This window comes from Gouania willdenowi, chromosome 6 (assembly GCF_900634775.1).
Source record: "Gouania willdenowi chromosome 6, fGouWil2.1, whole genome shotgun sequence".
NCBI classification, from domain to species: domain Eukaryota; kingdom Metazoa; phylum Chordata; class Actinopteri; order Blenniiformes; family Gobiesocidae; genus Gouania; species Gouania willdenowi.
In genome coordinates this window covers 24,933,643-24,951,624 of record NC_041049.1, presented here as the reverse complement: position 1 = coordinate 24,951,624, position 17,982 = coordinate 24,933,643, and the positions used below count along the sequence as shown (strand labels likewise).

Below are 17,982 nucleotides of genomic sequence, written 5' to 3'. Positions count from 1 at the left end.
CCCGCCGCCAACACTTCTGGTTAAAAAAAGTACCTCGATTCAATTTTCACAGTATCGATGTGAATCGTGATACCTGTGAATCGATTTTTAACTGCCTTACGATTAATCGTTACATCACTAATAAGATATATAAAAAAATCAAGGGTGATTTTCTGAAAAATGTGATGAAAATGAAACAAAGTGTTTCTAGCTGAAACATCAACATATCCTACCTTTTTACATTATTGCTAGCCTTCCTTATTATCTTACCCTTTAATTAAAGTGAAACTGTGAACATTTAGTATTTAAGAAGTGCTTTTCTAACTGATAGCCCTTCAGACTATTCAGTACCTATGAAGTAGCTCACAGTTTCAGAAAGGTTGGTGACCCCTGCCATAAACACATACTGTAAAGATACACTTTCAAGTTAACACGGTGCAGGGTTTTTCTTTCCTGGAAACTTGCTCACTGGTGAACTAGTGCAAATGAAGTAGGTGGGATCAGAAGAAAAACCTGAATATTGATTGATTGGCATGTTTCATTTTGGACTGATGCGCCAATACGAAGTCTCAGTGCATGCTCCAACCACCATATCATTAATATTTGGTTTCTGTTACTAGTTAACTAGTGCTTATTTTTCCTTACACAAGTAAGCTAATATACACCTTTAGTTCCACTCGCTCTGCTGTAAATGTCAAGTAGTTGTTATCCTACTTTTACATGTTGAGTCCATCAAGTGAGTTCTTATTAACGGAAAAAAAGGCTTGAACTTGTTAACTCGTGAGCATGTTGGCCTTCACCAGTGAACTAGTAACATACACGTGTATGCACCAGTTATCTAGAGACCTTAATTCATGATTGACTAGTTAACATGTCAGAGTTTTTGCTGCCCACTAGTGAACTAGTGTGTGTTTGATTTCTGATATGAAGGATATATCATAAATATTCACTCAACTTTCCAGAATAATCTTTAAGCTTTGGACTGTGGTAGAAAATCTTGTAAATCTAAACTGTGTAAAGCTACAGGCTGTCAAATGTGCAAAGCGAACTACAGTCACATCAAATGCGGCGAACTTAACACTGCAGTTTGTAGAATCCTCTCTTCGCTCCATTTTGAAACTGAAACTAAAACTCAACCTCCCTTACCAGTATGTTTTATGAATGCTCTTAGCAACTTTTTTCTCAATATAGACTAGTGATAAATATAGGGACGTTATTGTTGTGGTGATTTTGAATGGAATGAGACGGCGTTAAGTTGTAGGATTTACTGGTCAGATGCAAACATAGGGTTTATTTGGTCGAAGGGTTTTTGAGGCAGATCGATCTTTGATTCAGAGGTTTCCATGTGTGTGTGTCCCAATGAATCTGTCGTTGTTCTGTGCTCTCAGGGTTTTCTATGCTGCTGATAGCGCTAAGCGTAACAATGACAGAGTCCGGGATAACAGACCTTGACAAATGTTATCAGTGTACAATAGTATCTGGCCTGCTTAGGACAGTGTGACCAGGAGAGATTCTGTAATCACATATCAGTTATCTTGTGTTATTGGAGATTTTTCTGGTGTTTTACAGACTCTGACATGAATGCACGCATCACTCTGTAGTTACTGTCCCGATCAGCGGCCGTGGGCTCGTCCTTGCCACAAGCACACGCAGAGGGGGCTGTGAACTCAGCTGCTCTGAGCAGCAGCTGCAGTAAAATGACTGTAAAATGAACTCACCTTGAATAAGTTTCTCTTAGGTTTACATGCGATTTATCCCGTCTGTTCCCGCAGTTGCAGAGGTCCGTGAGGACTCAAAGCAAAAGCGATTCGTTCCTCCTTAGTTTTTGTGACTTTATTCTCTTGCTTCTTTACCTCAGTATGCCTTTTTCCGCTTAATTTGCAGTGTAACTGTTGCACCTTACGCTGTTATGGGGACTTCTGCTGGAATGTCCACAAATGCACGTTTACTACCGATGGTCCTTGAAGGCGCCTGACTTCAGTCAAGCAGCCAATAGAAACGCACAAAACAGAAGCACACGTGTTTGTAAAAAGATCTCTGATTGGCTGACATCCAACTTAATTTACAACCAGGAGAAGGAGAAGAGATTCACGGTCCACTCAAAACACTTTGGATTACAATATGCTCAAAGATGATTATGGATTTTTGACCAAATGATGCAAAAAAAAAAAAAAGCTTACAAACTGCAGCTTTAATGAGTGATGCGTTAATCATAATAGGATGTTTTTCTTGAATAAAAAAAAGCAGGATTACGCTCACACATAATTGTGAACTTAAGTATTTCTTCATATCCATATTTCAATCAACGTTTTTAAAGGGAAACACGTTACATTTCATTAATTCAATTAGCACGCTTTTATGTTGAGTGTAAAGAAAGAACTGCAAATTGTGAGATGGAGATGCCTCTTTGGTAATCAAGTTAATGTTCTCATTAGATGTCTTCTTTAAGAAGCTGCTCAAATGTAACATGATGAGAATGCTTTACAGCAGCAGTGAACTCAGCTAATTTTCTACTCACCCACGATGATGTGTTATTTGAGTAATCATGCCATTTTACATTACATTACACAATTCTTACACTTAAAATCTCACTGTTTACAATCTAATCAAAAGCCCATATGACAGGCAATACTTTCTTGCAGATAAAGATTTTTTTTCCTTAACAAATAAGCAATTTTATATAGGAAACTTAAAAACATAACATGCTTCAAACACACACATTTTAAGCATTTCCCAGAATGTGATATACCAGTCAACCTCCTAAAATACAACTTTAAAACCAGTTTAAAGTTCTATCTGATTACTGCTGAATCTGAGGTAAAAATGACCCTAAAACTTCAATACTTTTTCCAAAAGTTGTTTTACATCCTTTGATTTCTAAAAGATTATTACTTCCTAAAATTCATGATTTCCTCAAGGTCCATAAAGTTCAAACTGATCGATTTTTATCTATGAGTTTCATTGAAATGGTTGTGTATGAAATGCGCTTTACAAATACATTTACCTTGGACAGTATGAAGCTTTAGAGCAGGGGCACTCAAATACAAGTCTCAAAGGCCCAAAAAGAAAGTCAATTTGCCACTGGTAGAAAGTTATCAATTAATGAACAAAAACAAAACAGAAACCTAAAAAGTGAGGTGTGCAGCGGACCCAGTAGCATCCTATCATTAGCACATTGTTAGCATGGAGATGATGACAGCCCATTTAAATGTGCTGACCAAAACACTTTGGTGGTCAAAGACATAAATGTCAATTTTTGTGAAAAGTTTGACATAATATGAGGCAAAATCACAGACTTCACCTTCTAAAATGGAATGAATGAATATAACACAGACTAAACACTCACTCACATTTTTTGGGACAATATCACACATTTCCACCCTATTTTCACTGTAAAACGGGTGGTCTAATGTCTGACTTTACAAGTTTAGCAAATGACTGGACGTCAAATCTCACGTGGTCTCTCTGCGTGCTTGTTTTGGTGCATTTCTGTTGTGTATAGATATGAAATTAATGATAATAGTTAACTCCATTGACCATATTAAACATGTTTGGGGCGATTTCAGGAAGTTTAATAGCCTGCAATGACATCTGATTCGGGAAAGACGATGAAATGGAAACAAAATAAACTGACACAGATGACACGGAAACGGAATTTTGAAGCTGAAAATCTGACGTTCTACTAATGAGGCAAAGGAATGGTGTGTTGGAGGACATAAATGCAAGAGATAATGTAGGAGACAGGTGGCAATCAAAGATAAAGCCCATTTAGCGGTAGAACAAGGTGCAACAATGATAACAAGTACATGCTAAAACTTACAGAAATGACTAAATGATGAAGTGACTTGTGTAGGAGAGACATCCCAGAAGACATTGTAGCAACAATGACTGAGTTCAAGAACTCCTTAAAATATTGAGGGAAGACAATCAGGAGATAAGGCACACTTGAGCGGAAACAGGATGGAGCCCAATCACACTTTTAGCAGATACACACTGTGAGACAGGTTGTGATGGCATAAACAGAAATCTATGACCCTCAGACGGAGAAGGGGAATAAACTGAACATACTACTTGATGACAACCAATACACAACCAACGAAACCATTTCAAACTAAAACATCTAACTGAAAATCCCACTGGAGCTTTAACTCACAACCTGCCTGAAGAAAGAATGATTCACTCATAGAACTAAAAACAATTATGTTAAAATTAAGACAAAAGGGACCACATGACCTTAAACTGTGATGACACCTTGAGGTTCATGGGATGCTTGATCCTGCTCCATGTACATCTGAGGTATGAACTACCATCATATCCTGTAATTCCATTGGTCAATAAAAGACTAAAAGAGATTCCTGTTGAATGTGTCACTGTGTCATGTCCTCACGGAAGCATGACAGAAACACACCTGCTTTTTATTGCACAGGTGAAAGGTGAAGGCCACCACATGTTCCATTCTCTGTCACTTTCTCTGAGAAGATGTTTGTTTTGAGCAATACCTTGTTCAACCCAGATAAGCCTTTCTGTGAACGTTAATTTCACAGGTGGTGAAGACCAATTGATGAACCACATTTGTAAAAAAAACCAACCAAGAGATAGGTAAATATCTCAGCACTAAAGGGGAATCACCACCTGACTCGCTCTTTCTCTCTTACCTGGGTGGGGGTGTAGAGCTCCTGCAGGGCATTGCGGGAACCTTTTCTGCAGCACTCGTCCGCCATGAAGGGGTTCCTCCGCATGACTGCAAATCAGAAAAAAACACCAGTGAGAAAAACCAGTGGCATGCTGAATCAACGAGGCAGCATTTCTTCATGCTCACTTTCATGCACATTATTCTAAATCAGCAGTAAATTGTTATTTCACATAAGAAAATATTCCAATAAGAACAAAAAATCTATTCTTAGAAGACAATCTTTCGCAAGACTGCTGATGGACTAACTTTACAAAAATTTTAAAATCAGTTAAAAAAAAAGAAAGTTACAGATCCCAATTCCAATTCCAATGCTGCTATTTTTAACACAACCCCAGTTGTTGGCCATAATATTGAATGCCATTTTAAAGAAAAGTCTGAATCCAGTCATTTAGCCATCAGAAAACATTTTTCTATTGTGTTATATAGCTGTATTAGATAACCATGATCACAATAGCAGAGATCTTAACAAATAAAATAAAATAAAACAATTGGCTTGATCTTTTTCAAAATGACTGGTTTTTGCTCCTTTGACCGCCATTGTTTTTCATGCCTGTCTGTGTTTTCGAACAATTGTGACATATAGGTTGGATGACTGCGACCTGAGCGTCCAGACTGCAGTTGCATCAGATACATACAGTATATGCAATTTCTATCCACATACAAAAGAGGCCTGGGTTGGATTTGAAAAAATCGGAATTGTACTGTTCAAATAGACATGAATAAATCTGATACATGTGGGCAAAGAAATCAGAATTGACCTGGTGTGAACATAGTCCAAGTCTGAAACCTTGGTGTTCTGATTGACTCAGATCTTACATTCAGCAGTCAGATCAAATCTATCACAAAAACAGCTTCTACCACCTAAAGAACATCTCCAGAGTGAAAAATTTAATGACAATCACAATTATTTGTTAACCAAAAAGTGATTTATTTTTGGACAAAAAAACACAAAATAAATTCTTAAAATAAATAAAATCCTTCAAACACTAAAATCAAGTTGTTTACTTTTGCACAAAACAAAACACTTTTGCACGTGATGTGTCTTTGCTCTAGGTCTTCATCATCAAACCCAAAGTGTCCTCATATAAGAGAATTTAACTTGCCTTGCTTGTTTACCAAGTGTTTTTCTGCTCTTTCTCCTGCCATGTTTCAACACCACTAGCAACAACTTTCCTCGTGTTGGCCTGCAGGCTAGCTTTGGCTTTGAGAGGGGCGGGGCGGGGGAGGAGCTTGCATGTGCATAGATTAAACAACTCAAAGTTAGTATTAATAACATGTGTGTGACAAGCTTTATTATTAGTAGATGTCCGAAATAGTGGGTTTGTTTTATTTAGCGAATGACACATCTTTTTAATTTGTCGTTTCTTCTTGATTATGTTGTTGTAATTGTTGGGTATATTAATCAAAATCGTAATTGAATTTTGATTAATTGAGCATTCCTAAAACATTGTGATGCTGCTTTTAGTTGTTATGCTGCAGTGAAGTGGAACAAACTGCCAGCAGAGCTGAAGTCAGCATCCAATGTGAACATTTTTAAATTAAAGTTAAAGGCACTTTTTTTATCTACTGCGTATGATTGAGAGGGAGATTTTTGGTCATTTTACTGTTGATTTAAAGATTTTACTGCTGATTTTCATGGTCTTATTCATTTTTGAACTGTTTTCTCATGCACTTTTTATCATATAAAGCACATTGAATTGCCTTGTGTATGAAATGCACTATACAAATCAATTTACCTTGCATTTGCCTAACTCCAGCTTAATGGGAGTAAATTGATCTTGATGGAATAGGTCTTTAAATTCATTGGGGTTTAATCTTCTGATTGCTGCAAAGTTTAAATACAATTACATTTATTTTTAATCAAATCCTCTCACAAGGACATTGTAATCAAACTACCAAGTGCTGACTATAGGATGCAGAAAGCTATAGATGTGAATAATGAAAGCAGCGACTGCACGTCAAGGGCAACGCGGCACAGTTCAGCTTTGGCTTAGCTCAGTCTTTGCTCTCTACTCAACTGGATACGAAGCCGTAACTGCTGGCAGCGACTCAGTGAGAACAGCCAGCACAACACTCGTGCCTTGCCAACACACTCTTTTCAATCACCCTGCACGGAAAAGTGCTGAAGGACGAGGCAGGAACGAGAGGAAGAGAAACAAACCTCGAGAAAGCCAAAGATTTAATGCAATTTATTCTTCACATCGCCTGCCTCATGTTCATGGATGAACATGTGTTCCTGCCATCGGGGAAGCTTATGATTAAAACAACAAATGATGCGTGTTCACAATTCAGGGGACATTCTTGCAAATTCCCTCTATTCATCAGTAAACATCAGCAGTTGGCCTTTATTGCATTTTCTTACACACGCTGCATAAAGGAACAAACAGCAAATCATACCCTTTTAACAATCCCTGAATATAATCAGCAGCAGATGCAAATCAGTGTTTTAAGAAGGGATAATACGTGGGTTAAATATGTATTAAAACATGCATCTATATCCATAAATAATCTGACTGTAAAAATGCCTTTATTTAGGAATGCCTGACACTGCTGCAGATGTTAATTTATCAACCATCAATTCCAATGTCAAAAGCTTGGCTCCACTTTAGCGCTAAACACTTTTTTAATACAATTTCAAGCATTAAAAATATTACTGATGTATGAACGCCATTGAATGCAAATGCTGTTTCGTGACACTGCATTCCTCAAGAAGACAAATTAGACCTCCTTACTTTAAAAAAAATGCAAAAAACAAACAACAACCTAAATACAAGTCCTGAAATAAAATAATTAAAAAAAACAGCTGGACAACCTCAAGGAGCAAGAACTAAATAGATGAAGAGGTTAAATTACCAAAAGGAGGGAAAAACGGAATACGAGCAAAATGTTTCTACAGTAACAGTCTGTTTGTTTGTCTTTCAAACACTTTCTACAAATTAATAATCTGTTTAATGGGAAAAAATTCAGAGTGTCACTGCTTACCCCGTTTTTTTATGGTTTTACCTCACAATCGCCACATTATCCATGAATTCCACACTTGCTCTGGTCGTAGTGTGCGCTGCTGGGAACGTCAACTCTGTACATAGCACCATTTTCTGTCTCGTAAACACCTTTCCTCCTCTCCCTCTGAGCTCTGCTGAGCATGGATGATCTCTCATCCAAATGTGCGCTGCTGCCTCCGACATGTCACCTATTATTTTGCTTTCTGGATCACAGGCTGTGGGTATTTTGTACCCACCGCCACACCCCCCAGGAGGACACAGTTGGTCACTACAACACCCCACAGGTTAGGTATTGATGAGGGACCTCCGCCAGGGTGTTTTCTAGTAATCCCCGTGAAAAAATGCAAATGATGAGTCATCTCGTCAATGGCACTGAGCGTTTGGATTTGAAATGACGAGATATCTCGTCAATGGCACTGAGTGAGTTAAAGAGAAATTGAAGTTTCAATTCGATTTTTGTTTTCTTTTTTTTTTTCAATACACTTAAAATGACTACAGACATCAGATCTATTGTCAAAAGTGCAACTTTATTGCTGTGATTGTCCTCAAGAGTTAAAATGCATAGAACAATTCCAAAAAAAAAAGTAAATGAGGCTCTGTCATTCAACTATTTCAAGCTTTACCCCAGGTTTAAGCAAAAGCTTAAAGCAACTTCACAGTAGTTTTAATTTTCTGATTAAGAAATCAGACAACTACATATTTTATAACACATAAAATTACAATTAAAAAATAATAAACTCTTCCCTTAGCATCTCAGCATAGTGTGAATAAAACATTGACCATACCTGTGGCACACATATAGCCTAGTCAAAGGGTAAACACATGTAAACAATGAGGGGGCTGGCTCACATTGCGCTACGGTAACCCACAAGGATGGAATGCAAAAAAGTCCGAAAAAACAATGGTGGGGAAAATAAATAAATAAATAAAAAACAATAATTGAGAAAAAATATTATTTTTTTTTATTTTAAAAATAAAAACGTTTTTATCTACAAATTTGATAAATTGATTAAATCGATTTTTTGCCCATTCCTTGTCATGTATTTATTTCAATTTCAGGAAGTTAATGCCATATGTTTTCCATAAACATTAAACCCTAAGACCAGGAAAACAAACACAGGAGCTAAAAGTGGAAGCACTGTATGAAGAGAGCTAAGATATAATTAGAGATAACAGATGAACAACATTAAGAACTGACGCAAAGAACAAAGATCTTGATTAACACTTGAAGGAGCAGTAAAGATCCCAAATGACCTGTTAGCACTCAGGCTGTCATGGTCTCTCACCATGTGGAGCAGTTAAAACACGCACAGCTCTGCACATTCATACATCTCTGGGCAATCACAGGTTCTGTCTAAACCCCATGCAGAAAATAAAGCTTGTTTGTGTTTTTTATTTTCAGAAGATTAGATTACTGTAATGGTGTCTTTGTAGATATAAACAATCAATCAGTCAGCAATGCTGCAGCCAGAGTCCTTAGTGGTGCTTAATGCACTGTTGCGGCAACTTTTTCACTTTAGTGCAGCATTGCTTTCCAAGACAATTAAATTGCCTGCTTACTAACCACTCACAAAAACACAACAACACACTTTGTTGTGTTCTCGTGTATCGGCTTCACCTCCTCATTGCTCTACGTTTGTCCGTGTGTCATTACCAACTAACAATGAATGTTGTTTTCTTTGTTTTGCACTGTTGCCAGTTTTCCTGCCCTCCCACAATGCTGTGTGCTCATCTCTGGCTTTTTCTGTGTTTGGTCTCAGCTAGGAGCGTTTGTGCTCACATCGCACATGAATTGCTCTTGACTTCAATTGGAAACGCTCAGATTCTGGCCAAAACAAATGCTCCAGAATTAGCTGCTGGATCTGCACGGCGGACTATCTGGGTAAACTTCTGACGGCTTTTTAAACATTCAAGGATTATTTAGTGTGACTGCACCCTAAAGGCTCAAACATACTTGGGTGGACTCCACGCACAGCATAATGTCCGCTCTCCTCAGAGCTTACATACTCAAACGCACACGCCGCGTTGTAGTTTCCATTAAAATCCTTCCCACAATCCTTAGCACTTCTCGGTAGTCCTTGTACTCATGGGATGTGTTTTAAAAGTGTTGATACTTTCGTAGCTCGTCTGTCAGTCTCTTCTCTAAGCTTGTGTTCATCTCTCCTGCTTTGTTTCACCAGGCAGTGAAAAGCAGGTCAGTGTTACATTTAATGCAGGTCGATACAATGGCGAGCAGTGTTTTGTGTGACACCAAATCTGCAGACTCTGCAAATGTATTCTTGAGTATGTTTGAGCCTTTAACTCATTGAGTGCCATTCACGTCTATAGACGTGAATTGTGTTTTTCGGCTGAAGTTGCTAGGAGACAGTGTGACAAAGCTCTCTGGTGAATAACTAACTTGTACCATGATGTAGTGACCAACGGGTGGCAGCAGTGCACCTTTAGATGAGAGATTAGCCGTAATGGGAAGAGCTCAGAGGAAGAGGAAAGGACTTTACGAAGCAGAAAATGGCGTTACAAGAGTTGATGCTGAAGCTCTTAGCAGCTCACAGCAGTGAACACTCGACCAGAGCATGTGTAGAACTAAGTGGACTATTGAGAGTGTGGCAATGGCGAGAGAAGACGATCAAAAACAGGGCAAGCGGTGACACTCGGCATGTCCGGGAGGAGGAGGAAGTTGCGTGTGTGGAGAATGACGGGGGGAGAGACTTGGAGCACGACCAAAATACAGTAAGCAAACCATTCAACTCTGACCCAGATAGTAAAATAATAATAATAATGTTGCCCGGTCTCAGAGTTGTTTTTATAGAAGGAAACAAAAAAAGAAGCAAGAAGCAAAAAAAAAAAATATATATATATATATATCTTCAAAGTCACTAATAGATTTTTTCAGAAAATTTTTTTTTCTCAGCTTTTTGTCACAAACTGGCGATTTGTGTGAAACTTGCCTCTTTTCAACTGCTGATGACAGAAGAATGAAACAAGCTAGAGACAAAATTATTTTTTTTCTGCTAAAAGTAGTCTAATCTTTCAGAATCAGATGTCAGATTGTCATTGTACAAAATATTCTGTGGGTCTTGAAAAATCAGTGAAAATCATCTAAAATGGCTGGCAATATGGGGTTGGCTGCTCTGAAAATGGCTGGCTGTGAATGAGTTAAAAAAAATGCAACATTGCCCTTTACATTTTACCCTCAGGATAGCCTGATATATTATATGTGACCTACTATTAGGCTGGTAGGCCATGTGTATATCGATATTGGCTAATATCGGAAATCAGAAATTTAGCACTGGTTTCTACTTTTTAAACTGTTTAAATGGTTTTTACTGATAAAGTTAATAAATGTTCTTTATCTTTTTAAAGTTAATAATTATTTTAAATAAATTCAACGTGCCCTGCCTAAAAATCTATGGACACATAAAAGTCTTTGTGGTATCTGCCAATGATGAGGAGTTTGTGCAGACCTGTCAGTGTTTTCAGTTTTTTTAAAACTTTTGTTTCTTTCACAAATTGATGAAGGTTCACCTTCTGATTGGGAAAAGGTGGAGATCAAAGAGCATCAAAGGCATAGAGAGGAGTGGAGGAGAGTCTTTATTTTTTAAAACCCTGATTAAATATTCAATAATGAAGGGCAGTTGGGTTTGGTGCTGCCACAGACGTTCTCAGTATCCTGTATTGGTGTAAAGCAGATTCACTGAAGGAACCCTGGGGGGCAGAGCTGAGTGCTTGTTAGAGCAACAAACCCCAACAGACAGCTGTGACCTTCAACAAGCACCCACCTGTGCTAGACACACACACACACACACACACACACACACACACACACACACACACACACACACACACACACCAGCGTGATTGATGACCTTGCTGGTCTTTAGAATTGCTGTTCAACGCTCCGTCCAACTGTGGATGATGTAAAGAAGCATCCACAGCCTTTGGAGAATGACACGTCTTTGTGTGCGGGCAGACACTGCAATTTTTGACTGGTTTTGAGCCAATTTTTGACTTGTGCATTTATTTTTGGGATCGGGCCGAGTCTCGGCTAAATCATGTGTAGTGCACGTATATTATTCATGGGACCACGAGAAGCGATAAATACCTCACGACCAGCTCCCGATCAGCAATCATGTTGAAATCCTGGTCGTCCCCCGTGAGGGTATCACACTGTTGAAGCAGTGACACCAGCCGGTTCCTGGTTCATCACATCACTGTCTTTTTTTTTTCGGCCGGGCTACCTGAATCAAAACGCCACTCACTTTGTTCTTCTTGTTGTTATTCTTCTTGTGATTGTGTACACTAGTTAAAATCGCTACTCCTCTGTGATTCATGAACAGATCGGGCCCAATTTTTTATTTGGGGCCCAAGGGGGCCCCAAAGGAAGAAAAAAAAAACAAAGTCAATTTCTTATTTATTTGCAAGTCAAATATTACGACGCTTGGTGGTACCAAAAAATTGGCACGTACCAATATATAAATGGGGCCCATTACCCTGTCCGTGTCACGGTGGCACCAGGGGGCCCCTGGAGGCTCCATCTTTCAAATGACTACTCCTCTGTTAGTTCTAGTTAGATCGGAATGCAGTTTGGTATGAGCCCATTTCCGGTCATTTCCAAATTTATGGATACATACTGTAGTTGTGTGATATATCGTTTCAAAGATAAAAGGCCCACCCCTCTTTTATTAAAGTTGTTTTCTCATTTATTTGTGAGTCAAATATTGCGACAGTTGGTGGTACTGAATCATTGACACATATCAATATATGAATGGGGCCCATTAAGGAGGCCTCATTTTTCAAATGACTACTCCTCCGTTAATGCTCGTTGAATCGGGCTGTAATTTGACAGGGGTCTTCTATGAGTGGATGTCAAGATCCTCTCTGAGACACGTGGTACGTGCTATTTGGCGTCGAGACGTTCCGCGGGCCCAGCTGTAGTTAATCCGAACTTTTTTTATAGCTTTTTTTGCTGAGATTCGCGAGTGTCTATACATTTCCGGGTTCTTCTTCGTCTTCTATTTTAATGGTGACGCTTCAGAGTTCTTCTTCTTCTTTTTCTTCTTTTTACGTTGCACTTACGAAAACAAGACCCCAACATGTCGTGCATGGTCGTAAAGTTGTGTCAGAGTGTCGGTCTGTATAGTGTGAGAATATGAATCGTGAGCTGCAAACATTCGGACTCTGCAATTGAGTCGCCAATTTGAGCTGGAGTTGAGTATAACGATTTAAAAAATAGTGTCTGCCAGTCTTTAGGTGGGGCAGTTTGTGTGACTTTGTTGTGTGTCACTGAGCTACAGTATGGGTCACAGCGCCCGGTGCTAACTCTGGCAGATGTGAGGGTGATGTGACATTGTTTCTGATATATGAGTAAATGGAACATTTAGCAGACAGGGCTTAGAATAAAACTTTTAATGTAGTAGTCCCTGCAAATAATGGCTTTACTAACACCACAGTATTACCATTTCATGTCAACATATTGCTATTGGAATGTGATTTAGAAGAAGAAATATGGCTACTGAGGAATAAAAAATACGTAGATTCCACTTGGAAATCTGAGCTGGGAATGATGCCACAGCCGAGCTTAACATCGGTACAGTTGCACAGTCAGGAAACGAGATGAAAGCTATTGTCATGCTTGCCTTGTCCAAATATAAGAAACTTCTGAACAAGTTTAGTCCTTATGCAACTTTCAAACACGGTGGATGAAGAGGAGGAAACAAAAGTGCAGGAGGTTGTTGATTTTTTCTTTCAGCGTATGCCATTGCTTGCAAAACACACAAGGAAAGCTAAAGAAGCTGCTGCTCCTCTCACCAGTAGGAATTAGATGAGGTCATAGGAAACATGATGACAGCACTGACAGGTACAAACAGAAGTCAATAGAAGCGAGGCTACGGACGGGTGCAATATATTTGCAGGCTGTCAGGATGAAAGTTATGCAGTTGAACTTGCATATTTTGCTGCTGCAGGCACCAGAGCGAGCTAAATAATGTGAGACTCCCTGGAACAACTGGGCTTGTATATGACAGCAGTCCCCCTCATTTCCCAACAGCCAGTGAAGCAAAAAGATTTTATAGCATGTATTACTGATTAGCACATAACTTAGAATTAGACAGGAAAACACCCTGAACATGTTGGGAGTCCAGCAAAGGCTGAAGGTCCAATGAACAGCAACATAAGTATCATTCTTTGCTTAGCTTTCCTGCAGAACAAGAAAATATAACCCAGTGTTGAGTAAATGTAACTTTTACTAAAGTTTTTTGTTTGTTTTTGTTTTTTTTTTTCAATTTGATTTAAATTCAACAGCATTTGAAATGACAACTAAATGTTTGACAGTATTGGCTGTTTGCCATTCAGGAATGTTGCTCATGCTTTCTGCAACATGTTTATCACCTGCTCCCAACTGTCATTGGGATGCGACCCATAACATCGCCAGCATTATGTCCCTTTCCCCTTGTTTAAAGCAGGAGAAGCGCACCATTATTAAACCTCTGAGGAAAACTCCAAGTGTCATCTTAAAAAGATAAAAAAGAATATCAGGGCAACGTTTGAGTAAAAAGTCAAGAAAAAGCTGCCTCTGCAAAGTAGTACAGCTTAATGAAATCAATGCCATAAATGATGAGAGCCGTGAAGAAGAGTGTGTGTCAGTTTGCATCTTCTCTTCTTTCCACAGAAACAACAGTGACAGTCCAAACAAAACCACTTCTGCTCCAGAGGGAGATCACAACACCGTGGACTTTTTCTACTTAGACACTCTTTAGGTTGGCTAAGTTGGATGGAGGTGCATCTAAACCAGCGGTGTCAAAATCAATTTACTTCAGAGGCCACAAATGACTTAATTTAATCTAAAGTGGGCGGGAGTAGAAAAAGACAGATTTTTAGAGGTTAAAAGACACATTTTGATGTTTTCAAACTTAGGTTTATACATATAAAAATGTCTATAATGCACTTGAAACATCAAGTCCCAGACATTAGTACTTCAGAAGTCTACAATTTATTTTAGTGTAACTTGAGGAATTATTTCGGTGAAATTACAGCGTTTTGAAAAAAAAATTGTTTTGGCAAAACAATTTGTTTTGTGATATCTGAAACTAAACTTTATGGTGATTTACACAATGAATCATGTTTTTGTTGTAATTTTTAAAAACATGCAAACAAAATCTACGCGGGCTGCATTTGGCCCACAGTCCTTGAGTTTGACAGCCCTGATATGAGTTAAGCTTTCAAAAAAACCATTCCAGTGGTGATTTAACATTATCTTGACTAAAAGTTGACAAACAACTAAAGTTAACCTGTTCAAAGACGTAAAGCGTAGACCGAAAAAAAAGGACAAATTTGCATTATTGAGTTTCAAAATGTTACAATAAGATTTGGGCCAAGGCGTATGCAACGTTTTCTTCAAAGATTAATTAGTTTGGACATGTGAACATTCCATTCGACACCTGTATCGGTTTGTTTGCAGAGAACATAACTCAAAAAATCAAAATTGTACACGTTTGTAAATAGCTGTGTGTGTATGTTTTATAATCTCTGTAATGTGGGATGGTAAGTTTTATTGTTTTGACTATATTTGACTGTAGTGTAGAAAGGCCCAACCAGGGACAGCTGTGAACTAGCGTTAGCTACATGCTATATGTGCATGACACCAGCTGCAAACATTTGTATCTATGTTGAATTGCATTGTCCCAGTCAAATAAATACATAAATAAAATAAATAAAAAACTGTATTATGTATTAAAATAATAAATAACTCACACACCTATATACACAGCTGACTTATCACTGTGTTTCATCCACCAATAACAAGGCGCAGTGATACACCCGGCTGCAAACCGTCAACCAAAACAAACAGAACAATATAAGGAGGACAGATACCTCATCGAAATCTGGGCAGCTGATCCGTATAATGCACCCTGCGTGCTTTTTATCTATCGAGTCAGCCATAACTAAGGAATAAGTTCCAGAGCTACAGTATCCAGGCTGACTTGATAATAATGTATCATGTTTTTCTGCAGTCAGTGCCTTCTCCTCGTCCTTCTCTCTCTGCTTTGTTTCAGGTGTCGTGAAGCTGATGATGGCAGTTCCTGATCTGTGGTTCACGGCTCAACTAGTCTGGGACACTCTGATGTTCTGTTTCTCTATCCTGTTCTGTTTGTCCTTCTGTCCAATAACCCCCACCAGTCGACGCAGATGGCTGCCATCTCTGAACCTGGTTCTGCTGGAGATTTCTTCCTCTTAAAAGGGAGTAGTTTCGCTAAATGCTTGTTCATATGGATCTTGTTGGGTTTTTTCTTTCTTATTATGAATTTTATATTGTAACGTCCGCTCATTCTACTAATCACCGGACGGTGATTAGTAGAATATTTTGATAAGCGCATTGAGATGACTTTATTGTAACTTGCGCTATACAAATAAAGTTTAATTGAATTGAAATGAATATATACAACTACTTAATTGACTTTCCTTCGTCCTATTCTGGAGAATGCTGAATTGCTGTTTTACCCCACGTTTTTCCTTTAGGAATTTCTAACCAATGAGAGAACAACTGTTCTGACAATGGCATTTGTTCACAACTTTGTACAGATACAGGCTGTTACCATGGTAACACAAAGGACCCAAATAAAATCGGCAAATATTGTATCGATTTTACTTCTAAATCGAAACAAAGCAAAGCAGCCACAGGTGTGAGTACACGCTATGACAGCTAATGACACTGCACTCACACACACACACACACACACACACACTTGGACCTGCAATCACACGAAGCATCTGCCACCATCCATCAGCAGAGGATTATGGGCCGCTGGAGGAGGATTAATTTGTCGCTAATCTCACGCTCACAGTAGGAGAGGGCGGAGATCTGCTTAACAATGAGCAGCACAGACACACACACACACACACGGATGCACATAAGCATGGTTAAACTGACCAAACACTGTCATGCACAGGCACGTATGGCTGTATGTGTGTGTGTGTGAGTGTGTGTGTATATGTGTGCATAGGATTCATTATTGTCCTACAGCCTAATTGGCCTCTAAATGAACAGTGCAGGTGGAGCAGTGAAGCGCAGATACTGGTGATTAGCACTCTTTGCACACCGTGATTAAACAAAGCCCAGTAAGAAGTTGGAGAGGAGATTATCACAGTGTGTGTTTGAGTGTAGGTGTGTGAACTCAAACTAAATCAGGTCTTTACAGAGGGCTGACTGTGTGTGTCTGCAGGCTGTAAAGCTCTGGCTAATCCCCTTAATGATGATTACCAACATAATGATAATACACACGCAATTACAGCTTGAATAGCGCTCACCTCAGGCCCACAGGCACAGGGAGGTGAACTGGGATGATCAGATTATTTTCTCAGCCACATTTCAACTCCAATCGGCCTCATTATCAATTTCAAGTCTTTTAATCCAAGACCACCGTTGACTGACAGCGAAGAATTATTAAATTAAACATCCTATAATGAAAGATGAGCTACTGTAAGCATTAGACAGCCATTACATCTTCTCTTACTTCGCGCACATGAGGTTTTACCACTTTGGTGAGGATGATTCGGAAAATATACCAAAGTGAAAAGAAAAACTGTTAAAAGGAACCGGAATTCCCATCATTAATGGGTGGATCCCCACAACAGGTCAGCTGACTTCAATCAGTTAGATAGATAGATAGATAGATAGATAGATAGATAGATAGATAGATAGATAGATAGACAGATAGATAGATAGATAGATAGATAGATAGATACCTAGGGCTGGGTGATATGCCTGAAATATGTATCACAATATAAGTGTGTCATATCAGTCGATATTGATATTTATTAATCCTTTTTTTTAACCTATTAAAAAAAAAAACAAAACAAAAAAAAATACTTTGATTTTTAAGGTAATCTTTAACATTTAAAAAGAGGTCAACAAAACTATGGAAATAAACTAAAAAACCTCAAATAAAAAAAAAACAAACTGTTCGGTGTACAAATACAAATATAGACATTAAATAAATGCTTAATTGAATAAAATGTCCAACACATTTTATAAATAATCAGTGCACACCTGAGGTAGACCTAACACCGCTGATATGAAATGAACAGCACTATCATGTATATAGATATGTAACCCTTTTTGCCACCCGGCTCGTTAGGTTAAAGGAGCGATTTCTTAATCTTTAACCCCTTTTTCCCTACTGAATAATAACTATGGCAAAAGAGACATCCCGATGTATAAAAACTGTGTCTAGGGTCAAATATGATGCTCACTTACAAATCTGATAAGAGGTTTCCCAGAAATAATAATAAATGACTAAACCAAATGAGCAA

At 38.5% G+C, this 17,982-nt stretch overlaps 1 protein-coding gene across 2 annotated transcripts in view; it reads right to left on the bottom strand.

Moving 5' to 3' along the window:
* chst11 (carbohydrate (chondroitin 4) sulfotransferase 11) overlaps positions 1 to 17,982 on the bottom strand; it is a 122,871-nt gene that overhangs the window by 27,860 nt on the left and 77,029 nt on the right. For both annotated transcript variants that reach the window (XM_028451489.1, XM_028451490.1), the window contains exon 2: positions 4,635 to 4,720. In XM_028451489.1, the coding sequence (XP_028307290.1) occupies positions 4,635 to 4,720 (86 nt within the window). The remainder of the gene's footprint in view (positions 1 to 4,634; positions 4,721 to 17,982) is intronic.